Source organism: Temnothorax curvispinosus, unplaced genomic scaffold, assembly GCF_003070985.1.
Source record: "Temnothorax curvispinosus isolate PA1 unplaced genomic scaffold, ASM307098v1 QBEX01003408.1, whole genome shotgun sequence".
Lineage (NCBI taxonomy): Eukaryota > Metazoa > Arthropoda > Insecta > Hymenoptera > Formicidae > Temnothorax > Temnothorax curvispinosus.
This window is the reverse complement of record NW_020213188.1, coordinates 227,583-241,739: the sequence shown is the minus strand read 5'-3', so window position 1 is coordinate 241,739 and position 14,157 is coordinate 227,583. Positions and strand designations below refer to the sequence as shown.

Sequence of the window (14,157 nt, the reverse complement as noted above, 5' to 3'; positions counted from 1 at the left end):
AAACATTTTTTATCGTATAAATAAAAGTGTGTTTTTAATAAGCATAGTTTTATTAGCTTTAAAATAGTTATATTTCACAACTTATAAATAATTAATAAAAGACGTTTTCCTGAAGCAAAACGCAATTTTACGCACTAACTTTACGAGTTAATGCACATCCATACATCAATCGTATCTAACATATTTAAGTTTGTATTTAAGATAGTAAGGACAAGTAAAAAAATAAAGACTAATCGCGATACTTGATTTTCAATCAGAGTTTCCGTGACCAACCCTGGCGATAACTTCGTCTAGGATTTTCGCGAGTTCTTTGTTTTCCTTCGTTTTCTGTTCTACAAGCTCAGCGAGCGAATTGCTTTTAAGCTCTGCTTTCCTTATCATCGCATGCAGCTTCACTGTTTCTGCTTCGTTCTGTTTTCGTATTCCATCCAACTCCAAATTAGCTCTAAAATATATTAAAATATACATATATTAATATGTGTGATATATGTTTTTCCGCGAGAAATATTATACGATGATATTATCTATGCATACTTTTCTAGTTGAGTCATTGCATGTTCCTTGAGCTGATCGTATCGTGTTTCCAATGTTTTTATGGTTTCTACATTTTCTTGGATACTTTCTTTTAATACAGTTTCGTTACTTTTATACGCCGATACAACTCCTTTGAGTCTCTCATACTTTTGGTGGACGTCGTTAAACGCTGCTTCCGTATTAGTTAGATGATGGTTTGCAGCTTGCAATTCTTCTTGCAATTTTGCCTTGTCTTGTTCGAGGCTTGTACGATCCCTTTCCCGCTCCGTGAGTAATCTGCTAATTGACTTTTCGTACTCTTCCACAACAACCCTAAATCAATTATTTTCATATTTTATTCAATCTTAACAAATCTATTTACTTATTGTTAGTATTTAGTATATCACTTACGTCATCTGGGTCTTGGTTTTTATCTCTTGTGACATTTGTGCCTGTAATTTATTAATTTTTTCCTGAAAGGTTGCTTTCTGTCTTTCGAATTCTGCTTTCTGTCTTTCCAATTCTGCTTTCTGTCTTTCCAATTCTGCTTTCTGTCTTTCCAATTCTGCTTCATGCTCTTTCTTCTGTTTCTCTAATTCTTCCTCCAATTGTAGTACCGTCGTTCTTACAAGTTCAAGTTCTTTACTCATATCTATATGATCAATAAGTGGTGCGTCAGATTTAGGCGCTTCTGCCGGTTGTTCCTGAAAAATAATTTGCTTTTAATATACTCTCATGTACTTCATTATATACTTCACATAACAATTAGAGCACATAATAGTCAATAGTCACTTTTACCTACATTTTTTTCTTGCGCTTCCTCTGACTTTTGCACTGTTGCATTAGGAAGAGGACTATAAAAAAGCAGTCTGTCTATAGCTGCTATGGCAGGATTACGTTTTGGTGTACCGACATCAGGAAGTGGCGACTCATTTTTGCCATTTTTGTCTTCGTTTATCGTTTGGGTATTTCCTTGAGGCAACATGCTGATGTTCGATACCAAAGGGTCAAATTTAACATACAAAGATTCCGCTCTAAGACGATTTGAATGCGTAGAATTACTTCGTGCTAACAAGAAATCAAATGTCGAAGGATCCTGGAAAACTAAAAACAATATTCATGTAATTAATAAATTTCAATAATAAAATCACAAAAAAGTTTAAAGAGCTTCTAATGTAATTTGTACTTACTTTCAGATGTTGCGCTCACAAATTGATCTGTGTCGTCCGTGTGCTCCAGTGAAGGATTGAGTAGCTCACTAGTAACTTTGTCAACTGTAGATTTCAATTCCTCAAAATACGACTCTGCATTAATCAATGACGACAATGTAGTACTTTGTCGTTGAGGTTTAAATTCCTCGTACTGTTCTTCATCAGGTTCAAAGTTTATATCTATCTCTTGTAAAGTAAGCGTACGATCGAGTTCTTCTTCAACGGATGTTTCTTCTTTAACAGCACTCGACACAGCTGCACCCTCCGCAATATATTTTTCTTTTTCTATAATTACAGTTTCTGATAAATTACATTGTTTATCTATAACACGGGTCTCATTACATATGGCAATTTCTTCTTCAATTAACTTCTGTATTTCATTCAATACCACGTTATTCTCGGTCTCTAAATCTTTTTTATCGATACTCGTCTGTAAGTTTTCCTCCTGTTTAGCTTCCAAAGTGTTTGGTTCTATAATACTAGTCTTATTTAGTAATTGTATGTTATCTTTTTTATCTGACACAATGCAATTATCCAATTGAGGCAACTCTTCTTTGATAATTTCGTTCTTTTCTGCTTCATCAACAGAATTATTTACAGTTATTTGCGATAATTTTTGATCGAGATTGTCAGAAGGTGACAATACTGTTGATGTATCTTGCTTAGGTTCCGATAAAGCCTGTACACCCGTTTCTTTCGCGTTACTATCAGTATCTTCTAATGGCGACGATATACTGGATATACTAGGTAACGAAAGATCTGCATATTGCGCTAATGAGGATATGGACGGAACAGAAATTTCGGTAGGACACAACTGTGGATCTTTTAAAGGTAATATTTCGGAGGTGCAATCGTTTTCTATTGCCTGTTCTTCGCTAAGCGCGATCACATTGAAAGTTATATTACCAGTTGAAACGGTAGTTGTTATATTCAACTGATCATCATTCACATTACTTGTTGGCAGTGAATCTTTTACAATACTACTCGCAACGTTGCACGTTTCAAGCTCGCTCACTATATTAGCACTTTCCTGTAGTGGAATATGCTTATCGATCGATTCTTCTACTTGTAGTACGTATTCTTCCGCAGGAGGATATGAAATCACGAACTGTGAATCTTGAACGGGAAGTGTGTTATTGGGCGATCCCAAAATATGCGTTTGATTCAAGGACGTTGTCCCATGTAATTGAGAACTCGTCTCAATCACTTGTGTTTGGTTATCGGTGCTGTCCAATAAATCTTCGTTAAGGGAACAATCGCTTGTGGGAAACGGTGTCTCGTCTGTGGCCGATGCAAAGGTCTGATCTTGACTGAGATCCTGACTGTCGTATTCACTTCCCAGATGGATGTCTGCACACGCGAGAATCAAGTCCTCTACACCAGGTATATTGGAGTTCACATATGATATATCTGCGGCGTCATCTGGAGTTTCGGGTGTCGAATCGGGGCATATGCCGCTACTGCTCTTGGTACTGAGAGTGCTGCTGAGACTATGGAAACTGCTGGCCGACGACAGACTCTCCGGCGCCAAGCAGAGATTTTCCGTGACCGATCCTACATCGGCAAACTCACGGGCAAAACGAACCTTGATCTCATGCTCTGTTGTCTTCGGGACAGTCACGGGACTATCGTTGCCGCTCTGAAAATAAAAAAAACGCATTAGGATACAAGCGTACCTTTTTCCTCTCTTTTAAACAAAACATCATGTCATATGATTGTCGACACATAATTGTCGTCTAATCCGTGAGTTTGACAGAAAACGTCTTTAAAAGCGTATGCGACGCAATATACCGTCGGCGTGGGCGAAGGAGACGTTCTTGGGCTCGTGGCACGATGCAGAAGTTTATGGATATACTCCATATTACGCCAGTTGCAACCGATCTACAGTCTGCGAAATATCAACGCTTACTGACGACTTTACGACTACGTCTTTGTTAAGTCAGCTGACAATTCGAGATCTGGCGATTTTCGTAAAAGAAATTGCGCAATCACTTCACGCCTCGCTCAGGCTAATTATAAGACATCGAGAGAGAAAGGCCTTGGTTGTGTCAGTTCCGCTCGCTTTTGCAAGACGACGACAACTACTGTCTCGGAAGTATCTGTCTCGATAACGCTACAGCTGCTTTAAAGCAGCTTCGCTCCGGGCAAAGAGATGCTGACAATCGTGGACATTCGTTAATTTGCAGCAAAGTGCGATATAACGGTAACGTTATAAGGTACGATGATTAAATACAGAATAACATAGTCACTACAAGACTATAAGGTTTTCTCAAAAACACTATCATAAAATTTAATTCATCGATACATAGACTCGTTAGAGATAATGTTCGGCTACTATTACGCATTTGCTTTATTGATATAAATTAATACTACATTACTGTGGAAATGAACAGAAAATAAACAACAAATATTCTAACTTTCTGGTTGAGAAATAATATTTATAAACAATTTTATTTTATGCAGTAATTGACCAATTTATTATTAGTATTTTTGCTATCGAGCAATTATCCTCGCGTAGCACGACTAATGAGATGTACAGTTAAAGAAATAATTATTGCACATTATTACGTATCATAAAATTACCGTTGAAAGAAGATTTCCCATGACTTTTTCGACGAACCTCTACTATTGACTGTCCCTAGCGCACAACGTGGTCCCATATTTACACGCGAGTTCAAAGAACCCCACGGTAAGACGGTTTCACTTCTCCTTCTATGTTTTTACCCTTGACACGATTATCCTCCGCGCTCGAATAATTTTGAAATTAATACACAAACATTAAGCCTTATTATTCCAAACACTACCTATAGCTTTCGACACTATACGGTATTCGGTCCATTTCTATTTCATTTCTTAGCTGGATGAATATCAATGTTTTTTATGGTCTCGCTTTTTTCTTCAAATATCAATAAGCATGATATCATTGTAATCATTATAATGGCCAGTAAAACGTGTAATATAACTATGATTATTATATTTAAAAAAAAAATCTGTTTACCAATATTATTTATTTTCAGAAATAGAAAACGAGGATTGCATCACCGGATGCAAAACCAGGCAAAAGCACAAATCTATTTTTCTGGAAATGAGGTCAATAAACGAAGAGTATAACGTAAAAAATAACAATCTAATTTACTACGAGACACGAATCTCTCGCGAGTCCTTATTCGGCGTGCTCTTGACATCATCAAGATTGCAACGCAACCGTCGGAATGACTCATTCTCATTTGACCGCGCTAACAGAGGCTTCATCACTATCTCGGGGTGTGTCTCTCTCATCCCTCTAAGATAAGCAACCCTCTCTTTAGCTCTTGACGCATACTTAAGCGCAGCACTTAACACTTTGATGCAAGCGATGATGTTTCTAATATATATTTTTTTTTTAAACGCATGCAACATAAAAAGAAACTTTATAAAGAGGCACACGCAATTCTTATCGCATTTATATTACGTCATTATACTAGGTCGGATATTGACCTTTGGAAAAAAGACTCAAAAATATATATACATAAATTTGATAATAGAGAAGTATTATCAAATGATTATAAGGTTAATAGAAAATTATGAAGATAATTACATAATCCCAAAAATCATAGACAGATAAATACGTGTGATCTGTAGAATAAGATCAATTAATAGGAGAAAGAGTATGCTATGCTAAAAGAGCGATCATTAACGAAAACGAAAAGAGAAAATAACGAGTAATGACGATAACAGACATAAATAAAACGATATACAAAAAGAAAAAGAAAAGAAGCAGAAAAAATCAAGTAAAAGAAAGCGATTGATAAAACTATATAACGTGACAAATATTAAATCAAGTATTTCCCAATCGATCGAAATACACGACACCTATCGCTATGACATATTTCTGAAGTCACGCATTAGAAATGCACAATGAGATGTTCTTATAAGACATCTGTTCCAGGGAGGAAAAATGACGTTTCGCGAAAACGGACCCAAAATCAAGATCCGTGGCGGGAGATGAACGACAGATATCTCTCGTCAAAATTCTAATATTAGCCCGGCGCGTTTCCTAGTCGATACTCCAGACATCCACCGCCATCACTACTAATACCTATCGCTGCTGCTGCTACTACCACCACGGACGACGACGACCACCACCACCACCACTACCACCGCGTCCACTGCTGCTGCCGTCATCGTCGGATCGACACACTCGCGGCAGCACGACGCATGTACGTGCATGTGCACGCGCGAGAAATCGTTGAAGAGGAAGAGGAAGAGAACGAGAGAAAGGATAAGATAACGGGGAATCGCCTCACCTTTTACAAACTAAATTAGAAATCCTTTAAGGAAAGCTTCACACGACGTCGCGCGTTGACCGGACTTTCGGCAAAAGCTGCACCGCGAGTAACATCGTCTCCACCATGCCACGACGATGCGTACTAACACTAGCTGCACCGAGCCATACCGTCCAGCCGCGCACACGCCGTACGGACATTGTGCCGCAAAGATCACCAACTATGGAAGTGGTGGGAACAGGATTCTCGGCCATCGAGCCGCGTAAGAGTCGCGCAACCGGCGTGGCGCTATCTGGAGCGATGGGGATACACTTGGTAACGGAGCATCGTGTGATAAGGCAAGGATGCTTGGCAAGAAGAGCTGGAAGCTTGGAAGAGCCTGGAAGCCCTGGAAAAGCCATTCCAGACAATCCAGACAAAACGAAGGAACATCAAAGGATATCGTCAGCACGAAGAGCATCGGAGAGACACGTCGGTGAAAATGAAAGTATCTCTTACATCGTCAATCAACATCTGCAATATAGATGCTACATTAATGCATGTGCGAATAGGTAATAGATAATTATACCGTCACGTTCATTCTCGACTCACGACGCAAAGAGATACATGGCGAACAAAGCATTGCCCTCAGTTGTAAATATTTCAATTTATATCACGTAGTATAGAGAAATATGACAGTTTTCCGAATGAAAAGAGATCTCATTGGAGAGGAAACGGAGAAATTTAATTCTAAAAAGTAATCCGAATCGAAATAAAAATTACCCACGAACAAATCCGTGTTCCTCATACGCATCAAAGAAATGCTCTCACGTGGCGGAAAGCGAAACTTATTTTTGTTTCAAGGTACTTCTGGAGATACAGAGTTTATTTATAGAAATACATTCTCTCCGGTCTGACTGTCAGCCGTGTAAACGAAGAAGGAAGCGCGAAGGAGGATGTAAAGAGAACATGCGGACGATAAGAGCGAGCTGTGCGTCGCGTTGACCGTCGTCGCATAAGTCGCATTTCCTAAAAGCGTACTTGTTATTAATTTCACGCAAACAAATGTGAGAAAAGTATCGTCGCGGAAGTGCACAACAACATTCCCCTCATGCTTTTCTCTCATCGTCGGAATAATTTTCTCTTGAGTAAATAAATATTTGACAAAAAATTAAATTAAATTAAAAACGGTGCTCTAAAATGATAAAAAACATTTGACAATTCATTAACAGTACCTTTCGTCGAGAGAGCTGAATCGGTGAAGAATTCTGGAGGGTCGCGGTTATTTCTTTCAATACGATTCTTTCGCCTTCGCGAGCATATCCTCTTGGGCTCGACATTCTCAGACTTTTTCTTCGATACGCCAAATATTTGTCTTGATTTCCTGGTATGAAATTTTATTATGATTTTTATTGTGATTAAAAATAAAGATGAATGAATGAATGAATGAATGAATGTTAGAAATAAGGCTGCATTCCGATATTCACTGTCAGCAACTTTCAGTACTGAAAATCTATAGTATACGTGACGTAAAATATAAATTTGCAGTACTGACAGTCAATATCGGAATGCAGCCAGTCGAAATATTTAAATGTTTTATTCCGACAGGAAATATGTTTTTTGTATAAAATAGATAAAAAAAAATATATATATATACACATTTTTATTAGATTTACTTTTCAAGTGTAGATTCTTTTTATATATATAAAAAAATAAATAAATAAATAAATAAATAAATAAATAAATTACGACAATTTGGCGAATGATAAGGCAACGTCTTATAAATTCTGCTGATGGAATTGAGAGTCTCGTCCCTCGTTCCTCTTTTGAATCAATACTTGGCGAAAGATCGCGATCGATAAGAAGTTTGTTTTGGCTTTACTAGTTTACTTACGGAGACGCTTGAGAACGGCGAAGACGAAGCTCGCAGCACTTTCGCTTTCTAGACTTGTGTTTTCGAGAACAAAGAAAATTCCCGCAGAGGCGTGTTTGCACTCGTACTTCTGTTATTCGGAGTCGGAGTGTCACTGGCAGTAGTGGCAGTGCTGGCAGACTGGCACTGACATCAGAATGCAGAATCCGGCAAACACTTCGCCCGGCCGCTTTCGATGTAGATTCCTAGCGCGTTCAACCTCCACCTCCACAGTCCACGAGTCCACTCCACAGTCCACACCACCGTTCACAACCGGTCCGTACCACCGACACCACCGTACCGTACGAGCTGAGCGTCCTGAGCAATCAGCGAGCGAATTCGTTGCGCGATTCACGCATCACGCAGCTTCACCTTCACGATCGTCCGACTAACGACAGTAACGGCCCAAGTGGCCTAACGGCTGCAAGTCGTTTGAGAAACTTGAATGCGAATGCGGTTATGCGGTGGCGAATCAGAATGCGCCGTTGAGTTTAGCCAGGCGACACGGTGCCAGTGGCGCCACTCGATCCTTCCTGTCGGTAAGACAGTACTATCGAACGCGTCGCGATCCGCGAGCCGCGATATTAATCGATCGTCGTTCAATTTAAAATCAAGAGTCAGCGGATTCTTCCCGCCCCTGCCCGGCATCGATCGATGGCCATCAGTCGTGCTCGACTAAATTCTCTTTCCGATTTGTTATCGTTCGAATCTATTATTTAAAACAGGAAATATATAGGACTATATAGAGAGACTAGATGACTCGAAGACGGCTATCAGATTGTTTCATTCACTTTGAACGCGCGATCCTTCCCGATTTTTTCGCTTACCTCACAACTTTGTCATTCATTCAGTCCGCCAAGACTGTAGGATGGATATGGATTCATTTTGTTCAAGTATAAAATTATAAATGAATTAGCAGTAGTTTGAAGAGATAAGAAATAAAACTTTTTTCACAATATATATCGTAAGTTTGCAAAATATTTATTGTCAAACTCACCATACAAATATGTATAAACCGCCACGTTATTACATGCCAGGCAGTACAAATTCACCACAAAATTTTAATGCTAATTTAAAGATTATTAGTCTTTTTTTTTTTTTAATTTTAATTAACCGTCATACTCAATCCTGTCATTCATCCCTCTCGCCATTCGTTCTCAATTTAAGGATATAAAGATTGTTTTCAATAGAATTTCAATATACATAATAAAAATGCATTCATTCGGCCAGGTAACGCACTGCCGTAATACAATGTATTACAATATAAAGCGAGTTGTATAAAAGAATACTATTCACAATGCTCTCTTTCAAAATAGATAGAAATAATTATTATTTAAGGACACTTGTTGCAGGCACTAGTATTTCTCTTACGTTAATAAAGTTTATAAAGCAGTAAAGACAAATCGAGCCTAATACACGTTGTTAATATAAGATGTGAGAAATTTCACTGTATTAGGTATAATCACAAAAAGCAGTCACGTATGGGCCGTATGGCTGCTACTTCAAATCATAAATGTGCTTTGTGAGGCATTTGTAAATCATGCAAAGTCACAAAGCACTTTATCAAGTGTCTGTAATTAAATAAGTGATGTTGAATTAATTGTGCCTTATTACTTGAAAAATGCTTGATATCTTGTACTGAGTCTTATTGTTATTACAAAAGTACAATCGTTCGGTACGAAGGATGCGATTAAGAAACTTCGTATTATTTACAATAACGTGTCACAACGTTCAATGTTATCAGCATTTCTGCACGCGCCTTTTCCAAAATATTTCATCTTTCTATAAGACGTATTGTGCTGTAATTTACGGCTATATAGTAAATATAACAAATTTACCATATATCTAGTATACGAAGCGATTGCAAATATTTAGTTATGTATAAGGGTGTAACTGTGGTGTAGGGCATGTCGACAATGGAGAATTTTTTTGATTACTAGATGGCGGGGTTAAAAGGCCACTCTCGTTTGGGCTCTGCCTACCGGATTCAACATTCGTGTCTGAATCGTTCACATAACCGCTCGGGATTTCTCCGGCTAATCGTTGCTGTGCCTTTTCCAACATGTTCAAATCGACCACGTGAGTCTGTATGCGATGCGATTCGTCCACAACGATATTAGGTACAGTGGCCTTCAGTCCGGATCCAGAATGTGATTCTACGGGAGTAATGGTGGATCGTAAAAGAGACTGGGATTCCTCTTCGGCGACGGTAGTAGCGAACGCTGTAAGCCACTTGACACAAGGCATGAGCTGTTCCCACGACACGCGGGATACCCTTAATGCGCATTCCCTTCCTTGGGTGTGATAAATTGCTGCTGCAGCTATGTGGCTGTACGAAAACTTCAAACAACCTTCATCCAAAGTCGCCAGATCTAATAGTTGAGCTGCTTGAGAATATTGCAATCCACCGTACTGTGGATATATGAAAGTGTTTGGTCTGGACGAATCGCCCGATTCAATCTGCATGTAAATATTGAGCCATCCTGGGGCGGTTATCGGGGAAAGATTCCATCCAAGTCCTTTCAAGATCATTAACTCCTTTCCTAAAATTTCTTCTTCCGTACAGGCTCCATCGGTGACATATGCAAAGTCTGCGATTTTAGGCGGATATATCTCTTCAACCTGCAAAATTATTTTATTTTTTATTTTATTTCTTAATTGTAATTTATCTGCCTTGCTAAACATAAATATATTTTCAGATTGCAAAAGTAAAATGCAAAATGCAAAAAAATAAAATTTTATTCACTTGTTTCGTTTTGACTATTTGATATATCACTATTGTAACATAATTAAAAATAAAAAAATTTACAAACCTTAGAAGCGATAAAAAGACAAGTTATTCCTATAAGTTGCAATTGATTTTTAGGTACGTCATGATGAATAGACAAATATCTGTCTATATAATCCATAGCAAGATAATAAGTTTCTCTATGTAATTTATACACCTCGCAGACCTCGATTAACCAATCTAATAAAATTGCTCTCATCCGTGGCTGCAACGTTGGGTGCCTTTGAAACATTTCTGGATCCCTCTGAATTATAGTTTTCTGATCCCCAAGACACATGAGGGACCATACTTGAGAGCCATCGGCCCATGGAAGGGACGGCAATGGACTAGGTCTAACGGACGTGCTGTTGGAGGCTGAAGGCGTTAAGAAACAAGTTGCGGTTCTTAATTCTGACCACGTAGCTGGCTCCTGCTGCTCCTTTAACGGAGATGTCTGATGTTGGGGAGTGCACGCAGCATCTACCGAGTGTGCGACGTGACAAGATTCCGCATACGAGACGTGCGACAGTGTGGGTACTTTACTAGGTGGATATATATTTTCTGAATCTTCAGAAAGTTCTGTTGTACGTCTCTTACGTTTCAGAGACTGTGCCTTGCCTCCTTGCAGGTAAGTTTGTGATTTTTTTTCCTGCAAACTAAACACAGAAGAAAGATTTATTTCTTTTTGCGCCTGAGTCCTTCGATATAGTTTATCTCTAACACGTTGTAAGATATAAAGCGGGACAAAGTAAATATCTTGTAAAGATATACGTTCCACGTAGTATATCATAAAAAAATGCGATACGTGTCAAAAAATTTACAGCGTTACAACGTGAATAGCGCTAAACGGCTAGAGGCAACAACGTGTTACACAGCTGAAGAAAAGCTGCTAAAACTTGAGAAAAGAAACTGACTAAAAGGAAAAGGTTATAGGCGGAAAATTTAAGCACGAATAGGAAAAATGTATTTTTAATGGAGCACGGAATAGGCGCCGACGTGCGTTCATCGTAATCTAAATGAGCCAGAGGCCACGAGACAGAGATATATCTGAATTTTAACGCCAAATGGAACATCGCTCACTCACCTGCTCTGTGGCATCTTGCCGCGGGCGTGTCGACGTGTACGGAAAATATTTGCGGCCGGAATAAATTTTTCCCAAGTGTACACGGCAAGGGAGACTCTGGAATCGAGGACCCGTTGACGTTTCACGATCCGGGCGCGAGGATTTTCCAGGGAAAACGACGAAAAGGCGGAGGAGCGCGCGAAGCCTACGCGCCGCCGATCGCCATAATGCACGTTCTCCTCAGCTCTCCTGGCCGTCTTTGATTCAACGTGTAGACTCACGATTTTCGTTGGGCGTCACGTTCGCTGATCGGAAAATTCATTTATCTCGCCCGCGAGTTATTTTGCAGCGGGTGCGGGTCGGGAATCAACGATATTTCGAGAAAAATAGAGGACGTGGATCTGGAAGCGCGGGAGACTAGCGCGCGAAACGACGAACGACGACCAACCCCTGTAAGCTCTGTAACGCCCTCTATATGCGGCACATAACCTCAAAGAAGGGGCAAATTTTGGAGATTTCCGTGGTACATTTCAGGCACGACGCCGTTACGATACCTCGTCTCCTGGATACCTTCCTTTCCGCACGTCACTCGTGATTTTTCTGCGTGCCGAAAGGCGACTCCGAGACGAGCGTCCTTCCGCGAGGCACCACGGTCGGCCAGCTCGTTCGGGCGGATATCCAGCGAAAATGCAGGGATTGGCGTCGACCGGGCAGACAGACGCATCAAGTCCGGAGGCTCCGAGAGGCTCGCGCGCGATAAACGCAAGACGGAAGGCCCGGCAGGCCCGGTCGAGGCCGTGGAGCTACGCGAGTCGCGTCGCATATATCTCCCACTCGCGTGTCTTTCGCGTTGCCGTTCTCGTCACGCGTGTCACATCGGCTGGATCGACAGTTCGGCGTCTGGACGGAAAACGCGCAAGCAGCTGAGCACCTTAGCGCGCGCGGGTTGACGCGGCTGGAAGACGGCCGCGACGAGACACGTTCGGATGGCGGGCGCGTATCTACTGCGAGCTGCGAAACGAACTGGCGCGGGCGCGGAGCGCTTACAACTACAAAACGCGTTTCGCGGGAACGCCGGAGCCGGAGCGACGAGCGTCACGCCGCGCTGCTGTCCTCGTCGCCGATTGGCCGAGGCGCGCGGCACAGCTGGCGCTCAGCTGATCCGTCCTACGCATATGTACAAACACGCACCCGTGCACACGGTTGCACCGCTTGCACCACTTGCACCATTTGCACCACTCGCACCACTTGCGTGCGCGGCGCGCGCGCGGCCGTCGACCGCGGCGACCGCGCGGGAAATGTGCGCGCGTAAATCGCCGCTCGCGGCTCGCGCCTCGCCTCGTTCGCGGGCTTTTCCTACTTCCGCGGCGGGCAGCCGTTCCGTTCCGTTCCCTTTTCGGTTTCGGGAACCTCTTGCCTCTTGCCTCTTACCTCTTGCCACGTATCCACATCCGCGCCATTACCTGTCTTCCTGCTTACGCGCCGAACGTATTCACGACGCGGACGCCTCGCTCTGCCCCTTTTCCGCACAACGTGCTCAACTTGTCAACGTATGACGCGCGTTCGATTATCTGTCACGCACAATTATATAATAATTATATATATAACAGTGGTGACATTCCTTTTGCGACACTGCGAATTGCGACTAACGATGTAGAAAGTTTCAGATTTCTTAATAGATGCACATGCGGCTAAATAATAAGATATTCCATCCAAATTTCAAAAACAGCGTTAAAATGGGTGCGCTTCTGTTCAGCGAAATTTTTCCGTAGCAAATGGTAGCAAAGCGCTCGCTGCTTACGTGCGCTAGGCTAGCAGAGTATCGGCTGAACGCACCCATTATGTCAAGAATCACGTGTAACTTTTGATTTTATTTTATTTTATTTTTTGTTGTTATTTTGTCAAATAAGAAGTCGCATGCATGACGTGAAAGAAATAAGTAGACGTGTTTGTAAGTATGGGTACGTGAATATGTTGAAAAAAAAGTCATCAAAACTTACGCAACGCCGTCAAGATACGTTAGCAAATTTATTATTAATATCTTGGAATAGTTTGAATGTGCCGCGCTATGGTGGCTGCTGTTTTATCTACAGGTACATTAGATTTTCAGAAAGCGCGCACGACACGACGCCCTTGCCATCGGACTTTCTTGCGAGAAATCTTCTCGTCTAGATCGCAAGTTGTTCAAGTTGCTCCGATAATGTCGCCAATGCAATATCGCACATGGGACTGGGACACGGAACACATGCGCAAATTCTAGATTAATGTGCGTGGAGGAATCGATAAATCGATACATAGGGAAAGGAGCGGAAAATGAATAGACGTTACGTGATTTTTCAGATTTTTCACACGTTTGTTTCCTCGCATATTTTGAATGGTACCAGGGCCCGAGTTTCTTCTTTTTCTTTTATTATAAGCACGTAAGCGATAATATACATATACATATA

General features: G+C 41.0%; 2 protein-coding genes across 4 annotated transcripts; both read right to left on the bottom strand.

Moving 5' to 3' along the window:
• Window positions 1-31: 31 nt before the first annotated feature.
• On the bottom strand, window positions 32-8,290 carry LOC112452451 (transforming acidic coiled-coil-containing protein 3-like). Of its 3 annotated transcripts, none has more exons than XM_025012662.1 (7): window positions 7,863-8,290; window positions 7,204-7,352; window positions 1,704-3,363; window positions 1,316-1,617; window positions 925-1,217; window positions 535-846; window positions 32-445 (listed from the first exon to the last, which is right to left on the bottom strand). In XM_025012662.1, the coding sequence occupies exons 2-7, from the start codon at window positions 7,306-7,308 to the stop codon at window positions 250-252; spliced, it is 2,868 nt and encodes a 955-aa protein (XP_024868430.1). In that variant the 5' UTR covers window positions 7,309-7,352; window positions 7,863-8,290; the 3' UTR covers window positions 32-249. The 3 variants fall into 3 exon arrangements, with proteins under 3 accessions (XP_024868430.1, XP_024868431.1, XP_024868432.1); XM_025012663.1 differs by lacking the exons at window positions 7,204-7,352; window positions 7,863-8,290 and adding exons at window positions 3,516-3,612; window positions 4,308-4,746 and having other exon boundaries at window positions 250-445; XM_025012664.1 differs by lacking the exons at window positions 7,204-7,352; window positions 7,863-8,290 and adding an exon at window positions 4,308-4,746 and having other exon boundaries at window positions 250-445.
• Window positions 8,291-8,840: 550 nt separating this feature from the next.
• LOC112452460 (G1/S-specific cyclin-E1-like) lies at window positions 8,841-12,777 on the bottom strand. The gene is made up of 3 exons (XM_025012684.1): window positions 11,732-12,777; window positions 10,694-11,303; window positions 8,841-10,502 (listed from the first exon to the last, which is right to left on the bottom strand). Exons 1-3 carry the CDS (start codon window positions 11,743-11,745, stop codon window positions 9,756-9,758), a joined length of 1,371 nt encoding a protein of 456 aa, XP_024868452.1. The 5' UTR covers window positions 11,746-12,777; the 3' UTR covers window positions 8,841-9,755.
• Between the last annotated feature and the right edge of the window lie 1,380 nt (window positions 12,778-14,157).

Coding starts and splice junctions, on each gene's coding strand:
- LOC112452451 (XM_025012662.1), bottom strand. CDS start 7,308: ATGTCGAGCCCAAGAGGATATGCTCGCGAAGGCGAAAGAATCGTATTG. Junction 1,218..1,315: donor AGGAAGCGCAAGAAAAAAAT/GTAGGTAAAAGT, acceptor ATTATTTTTCAG/GAACAACCGGCAGAAGCGCC. Junction 847..924: donor AAAACCAAGACCCAGATGAC/GTAAGTGATATA, acceptor TAATTGATTTAG/GGTTGTTGTGGAAGAGTACG.
- LOC112452460 (XM_025012684.1), bottom strand. Junction 10,503..10,693: donor GTCTTTTTATCGCTTCTAAG/GTTTGTAAATTT, acceptor ATAATTTTGCAG/GTTGAAGAGATATATCCGCC.